The sequence below is a fragment of the Capsicum annuum genome, chromosome 10 (assembly GCF_002878395.1).
Source record: "Capsicum annuum cultivar UCD-10X-F1 chromosome 10, UCD10Xv1.1, whole genome shotgun sequence".
NCBI lineage: Eukaryota > Viridiplantae > Streptophyta > Magnoliopsida > Solanales > Solanaceae > Capsicum > Capsicum annuum.
Genome location: NC_061120.1, coordinates 169165790 through 169173493, shown reverse-complemented (window position 1 = coordinate 169173493; position 7704 = coordinate 169165790). Strand labels below are relative to the sequence as shown.

At 29.4% G+C, this 7704-nt stretch overlaps 1 protein-coding gene across 1 annotated transcript; it reads right to left on the bottom strand.

Moving 5' to 3' along the window:
- Positions 1 to 396: 396 nt before the first annotated feature.
- On the bottom strand, positions 397 to 4235 carry LOC107877948 (expansin-A3). Its single transcript, XM_016724770.2, has 3 exons — positions 3975 to 4235; positions 2686 to 3004; positions 397 to 1114 (listed from the first exon to the last, which is right to left on the bottom strand). Exons 1-3 carry the CDS (start codon positions 4120 to 4122, stop codon positions 805 to 807), a joined length of 777 nt encoding a protein of 258 aa, XP_016580256.2. The 5' UTR covers positions 4123 to 4235; the 3' UTR covers positions 397 to 804.
- Positions 4236 to 7704: the final 3469 nt, after the last annotated feature.

Below are 7704 nucleotides of genomic sequence, written 5' to 3'. Positions count from 1 at the left end.
ATAATATGGATATCATATAACATGTATATGTGTGAAATATTAGAGATAATAATTAGTAGTCAAGATAGGATTTTAAGACCAAAACATTCCTTGTTCAATTTGGATTTGAAAACCTAAAATAGTTGGCCAACTTGCCAACTTGAAGTCAAGTTTGGCAAGCTTATAAACTTAAGTTTGGTGTCTATAAATAGCCACCATTTATACATATTATTGACATATCCAAATAGTAACAAAAGTACTACTAAAATTCTCTAATTCTCTCATTTCTTTAAATTTGATATTGATATTTTATCATTATTTTATAACAGGAAAATTATACTAGAGGCAGTCAAATGCAAAACATGAATTGGGAACATCACCACATGTAATAATAATAATAATTGAAAAAGTATAAGATTTGCAGTATAAAAATATATTCATAAACTTGGGCAATAATAATTTGCCATTACATCACCAGTAACAATATGCAAGCAAAGCTGCGGGCTACAATTTTTCCCCACTAAATTTTGTCCTTTTGCAGCCACTTCAGCCTCTATATAACTTTTCACTTCACCTTTAACTTTTAACCACACACACTTACAGCATCACATAAGGGGAAAAAAGCAAAAATACATTAAAACAAAAGAAAAAGTAACAATTTTAACCCATTTCCCAGAAAGTTGATAGTAACAAAAAAGAAAAAGAAACTAATCCCGCTATAATTCAAATTTTCCCACATAAAAACGAGAAATTGAAGACAGGAAATCATGTGAATTTTTCTTTTTTTTCTTTTTTTGGGTCAATATAATAATTATTTTGGTGAGATTAAACGCGGAAATTCTTGCCCTGGAAAGTTTGGCCAAATTGCCAGTTAGCTGGCGCTATGTTATATGAAGCGGAGCTGCGTTTATCACTTGCAGTGACTCTAAAAGAAAGGGCTTGTCCAACAAGCATTGCATTTGTTTGCCAATTTTGTCCCCAATTACGATTCATCGAAATCCATTGAGTCTTTGTGCCTTTAACATACACCTTCTGAATGTCCCCAGCACCTGCAACGTTGGTCACTAACACCAAGTTAAAGTATTTGAAACCGTTAACAGTGAATCTGATTCCTCCTTGTTTCCTGCATGGAACCCTATAAAAGAGCAGCAGAACACATTTAGTACGAAATACTGTAAGATTTAAATCAAAATTACTGAATTCTGCTGAATCTTTTAACTTTGACGTTCACTAGCATTAAGGGCAAATGCACCAAAATACAAAGACGCGTTTTCCAATTTGATCAAATTTACCTGCAGAATATAGGTGAAGATAAGGGACCATTTGTAGATTTTTTATGAAGGTATCCCATAACTAGGACTTGTGGGTTTTATTGGTTAGCAACCTAAGTTCATAGGCCTAAAATAGCCAATTGCTAAAATTGGGGAGAAAATAGGACCACATAAAATTTTTTCTAATAAAAAAACTTAAAACAGATTCTATAGCATTCAATAACGGCATTAATGAAAATCCGGGAAATTGGACATTTCTCAAATAGGAGAACTTCTTAAATCATGACTAATGCATGCCACATGTGGTCGGTGTCTCAATTTATGTGAAGCACTTCAATTAAATATAGAATTTGTAGAATTTTTTTTTATTTTTAAACTTATAATCTAAAAAAAATTATAACTATGTAAAATGTATCACATTAATTGAAATATATAGAATAATAATACGTAGCATTATAGTTAAGTTATACATATCACATTAATTGAAACATATAGAATAATAATACGTAGTATTACAGTTATTATATGGAGAGTTTAGTTTAAGTATTACAGTTATCAGCTCCGTACCCATTTACTACGTCAACATTATCCTTCAGGAAACTGGAAAGTTTAGTTTAAGTAAACCCAAAGCCTAATTACTTGTTAAACCTTGTGTAACACGCCACAAACTGTTGCAAATAACAAGATGCCAAACATTTTTTTGGACTTGCGCTTCTTTAGCCTTACGTAAGTCCATCCCAGATTTCCTAATTTGATTTTTCATTTTATTTGTGTATTTTTAATTAATTAAGTAGAGATAAATTTTATTTCATGTTTTACCTTTGTATTAATTATTTTATCTTTAAATTAAAATATAAATATCATTTAATAGAGATAATATAGTAAACTAGTCGTGTTATTAATTATTTTTCTTAATTAATATGCCATCTTAATTTGGGACTGAGGGAGTATTATAAAAAAGCTATTTTTACATATAATTATTCACAATAAGTGATTAACTACTCCCTTTATTTCATTTTAGTTGTCCCATTTCTAAAAGTATTTATTTCAATTTAGTTGTCTTTTTCATGAAGTCAAGAATATTTTATTACGTTCTTTCAATACTATCATCAATATTAAATAACTAAATAAAATGTATTTACTAAAATTTATATTTTTAAAGTATAATTAATAAAACTAATTTAATAAAATAAATCATTAATAAATATTTTTTTAAGAAGGGTGTCAAGTTAAAAATAGCCAACTGTTTTGAAATGGATGGAGTATATATTTAATTTTACCAAAATAAAAGAAAGAAGGCAGTGCAATAGCAACAGCAATAGCAAAAGAATGTAGTGCAACAAATAACACTACTTCTTCCTTAGTTAGAAGTCTAAATAACGAGTCTCAATATGGAAAAACCATTATAGGGAGGGAGGAGGGGGTGAGTACTAACCTTCGGTAGTTAACAGGAACAATTCCAGCACGGTAGACAGCAATTTTGAGGAACATAGGCATGGCAAGGTCGAAATGTGGGCGAGGTGGGTTGCACCATCCTCCATTATCATTAGGCAAAGCGTAGTTTGGTGGGCAGAAATTTGTTGCTGTTACGAAGATGGATGGGTTACCAGGGTTGCAATATTCCTTAGCGTTGGTACACTTAATCTCGAAACAAGCGCCACAGCTTAACCCATTGTTGAAAAGAGCCGTACTCAGTGCCGCGTTGTTTACTCCGTAGCCTTGGCTGTACAGATTCCCATAGCCACAAGCCCCACCTATACACACACAAAAAGAGAAAACAGAAATTGTAAATTCATCAGTAATTAACCTTCTAATTTAAGTAAAAAATGGCGCTAAACTATTAGGATTGTAATTTTGAGGAGAAAACAGAGCAAGGGATATAAAAACACAGTGACGAGGCGAAGCGAGGTAGGGCCTGGAAGGAGTTTGGAAAAATTAATACAGTAATATTTTATTTGATCAATACAATATTTAAGAAATAAGTATTGACTTTATTCAAATTGCAAAATTATCTTCTTAAAAAAAGTAATAGTATTTAAAATCAAGTGAGATCACTTTTAATTGAAAAAAATAAATAGAAAAAGGAGCAATAGTATTTAAAATTAAGTGGGATCACTTTTAATTGAAAAAAATAAATAGAAAAAGGAGCAATAGTATTTAAAATTAAGTGGACTACTAAGGGTAAAATTATAATTTTCATTTAAAAACTTACCAAATAAGGAAAGACGATATTATTTTTGAAACGAACCAAAAAAACAAATTACAACACATAATTTGGAATGAAGGAAATACAAAATGAAGGAAGTACAAATTTAGTGAGGTTTGACTGTGTTTCATTGTGAATTTTTTTTTAAGAAATTAGTTTTTGTTTTTAAAGTAAAAAAAAAATGATATTTTGATAATTGAAATTGTGTTTGGTCATGAATTTAAATTAAAGTTGTTTTTAAATATTTTTGAATAATTTGGAGCAAAAGAAGGTAAAATAACTTTTTATTGTTTTGCAAATTCTTAAAATTTCAGAATTTGAATTCCGAAATTTTACCACCAAACATGTTTTCCAAAGTTCAAAATCGAAAAAAAAATTCTAAAAAAATTGCATGGTCAAACGCATATTTACACTTGAGGTTGAGGAGTACCAAAATATGTATAGTCTGTCTAGTTTAAGTTGAAAACCAATAATTTTGCACTAAAATGTTGACAAGATTAGAGACGCAGGTAGCATACCCATGGTGCCAGAAGCATCAGAGCCACCATAGAAGGTAGCATGGGCACTAGTCCAGGGTCCGCCATTGTAAACGCCGGGGATTTTGGCGGTAACGGCAGTGACAAAACAGACAAGAGTTGCAATGCAGAGTGTCCAATTCACAGCCATGTTTCACACGGTGAAATGTTGTTCAGTGTGTGAAGAGCGGAAAATTGTGTGTGAGAGAGAAACGGGAAAATGGGATTTGGGGTTTGAGTAGAGTGTGAACTGAGAGGGAAAGGAAAGTCGGGGAGTATTTATTGAGGAGTTGCAATGGCAGGCCTCGTAATTAAATGCTCTGTTTTGTTAATTTAATTTTTATAATGTGTGTTGACTTTGAATATGTGAGAGGTATATTGCTAGTATATTTAAGTATCATGGGTTTAAGCATGTACTCACTTCCTATCAAAATACTAATCACATTTTGCTTATTAAGAGAGAAACTATAAAATTTTAAAATACTCTGTCTGTTCCATTTTTCCTTCCCAAATTTTCTAATTTGATAGCCCATTTTACTTGTCCTTTTTTACTTATCAAAATAAGACAATTTTTTTTTCATTATACCCTTAATGTAATTGATTACTCTTTGTTATTAGTCATCCATCAATATTGAAACTAATAACAAGACACAATTAGAAGGGGCAAAATGGTAAAGTTATATTACCAATCATTATTTTCTTATAGTCGTGTCATCTCAATTTAGGACGGGTAAAATAGAACGGGAGTACTACTTATCATATCCCTCTATTTTCTTAATGTCCTACAATTGCTTATGTTTCTTAAATGTTGTAGTTTTATTTTGAATCGGTGATCTTTAGGTTGTGCATGCTCTATGTTGTTGTTATTGTTATTGATATAGTTAAAAAAATTACAAATACTTTAATCAACATTAAAATGTACCTTTTTTCTCCAAAATATTAATATAGTGAAGAATTATAACTTATATTGTATATTTTGTATTTTTTTTAATATCTAAATTTAAATATTAAATTAACTTAATTTAATTTAACTCTAAAACTTAGTCAAGTTAATTTTTAAAAAGCGAAAGGTGAAAGTGAAAGAAAACGAAAGAAGTATTACATTTTATATAGTTTTTGGATATGTACATTTTATTCTATCTTTTTTTAAATTAATCTAATGTAATTTAGTTCTCAAGATTAGTTAAATTAACTCTTGAAAAGGAAAACATGATAAAGATTTTGGAAATGAAGGGAGTAATTGAGTAAAACATGTAATGTACAAGGATACATGTGAGTATGGGTGGGCATATTTGGTTTAAATTGAAAAAATCGAAAAATCAAATCGAAATTTAATTTTGGTTTTGATTTTTCGGATCAGATTCGGTTTGTAATTTTAAAATTTCAATTTTTAGGTTCGATTTTTGATTTAAAAAAAAATTCCGTTAAATCGAAAAACCAAAATTTTATAAATAAATAAATAATTTTTTATATATATATATATATATATTTAGTAATTCACATTCACAATTAATATTTAACAGCAAATTCGCATACGTCGCAGGCTATTTATGGATTGTTTTAGTGACTCAAATATTTTATGGACTATTTTGGTGACTTTGGACTATTTTATGGACTATTTATGCAAAGTTATATTATATGTAATGATTGATGACATTATGTATTATGTTAAACTTATGATTATTTCATTTCGTTTCATCCATGTTGAGTTATTTATATTTAGAAATGAAAAACAGGTTTTAAAAAAATAATTTTTCTAAAAATCCCTGTCAATTTTAAATGCTCAGTTGTGAAAAATAGAGGCTAACTACTTTAATAGTTCAAACTGAAATAAAAATCCGAAATAGCCAAACCGAATTTATAAAAACCGAACCAAACCGAATTTATTTCGGTTTGATAATGAATGTCATAAATGTCAATCCAAAAATTGATAAACCGAACCGATATTAAACAATCAGATCTAACTGATCGAATGCCTACCCCTACATGTGAGGTGAACATGGTGATGAGAATAGCTAGCTAACTCAAGTTAAGGCACATGGAAACATGGTGATGGAGTAAATGAATGTGTGCTAATGATTCATGCTTAAACTTATGGCAAAGCCTAAAATTTCATAGGAAGCTTTGAGGTTCTTGATTTCGTGTTAGCAAAACTACCTAAAAACTAGTGAAACAAATTGCTATAGTAATGTGACGGTAGTTTTTCAAGTTGAGAGTACTAGTTGCTAATAGGATAGCAAATTAGCAATTGGCAACTTGCAAATAATGACAAATTATGGGGTAAACATTTAAATACACTCAATATTTATATTACATTAACAGATGAAAGTGTTTGTACATTTACTTCTCGTACTCTTACCAAAAAAAAAAAAAAGTACTATATTTCTTGTACTTAACTATGATAAAAGGCGCAACCAGGTAAGGGTGAATGAGTTCACTGAAATTCATGTTTACAAAAATTATACTATACAGTAGTTAAAACTATTTTTGTCTGTATAATAAATTTTGAATTTCCTATAGCTTATTATTCATGTGTTTACTGTTCATATTTAATCTAAATCCCCTTAGTAAAAGAAATGGCTCTACTACTAATTATGATCTTATACAATGCATTATTGTCTCATTAAATTAATCAACTATGATAAATAAATATGATTTGTTGTAAATATCTGATATGAATAAATATTTATCATAAAATAAGTTTTTTTTCTTAAATGTACATGAATTTTAGATCACTTTAAATGGATTTATACTAGCATGTTGTTTAGAGTTCAATACATGATTATTCCTAGCTAATTATAAATTTGCTTTCCACGCTGAGCACATATGTACGTTCCAATTGAAAACAAGATCCTCAATTGTAGGCTACCGAGTTTTAGATAAATGAGGTCATGAATATAACTGAAACCATGTGATCTTGCTTATGCTCATGATATATATATTCATATTTTTCTTCTTTTTCTTATTTTAGTTAGACATATTTTAATTTCTGCTGTAACTTGTTTCTAGAAATTATTGGATAGAAAGAGACAATTTGCATTGTTAGCTAATTCTCTGTTTCGATCTATGTCAAAAAAATGCTCTCCTTTGCGATAGAAATGTTACGACTTGTTTTATTCCTAAAGACATTTTATATTCTCTCTCTCTATCTATATATATATGTGTGTGTACAAAATTCATAATTCTTCTTTTTACTCTTAAATTTTTTTATCTATTCAGATTAAGGTACATAAAACAAACTCAAGATACGACTTTAAAAAATGTTTCTCTTTTTCTGGACAATTTTGTTGACAAAAAGACGGGGAAACCTCTACAAAAGGGAAAGAAACAAAAAGGAGGACGAAAAGTTGGAAACATGGGAGACTCACCGTACTGAGCTCCCAATATAGTAAAACTTTTGGCTACATATCTTACTAAAACATCATGAAATGGGCTTGTTGTTTTCATTAAGAAAAAAAATACAATCCATACGTTGTTGTAATTAGCAATTACAAAAGGGACATAAGAAAGTAGATGCAAATTAGACTTTCAATGAAACATTAGGTTGGTCTGAAATTGCGCGGCTTACATGCTTTTTTTTTAGGAAGAGTTAATACATAAATATGATCCTAAACTTGACATCAAATTATAATTTTGATCTTAAACTTTCATAGTGCACAAATAGGACCTTTAACTATTCAAAACATGAAAAAATATGACCTCTGATTTTGCAACCCCATGCGTGAGTTTCATT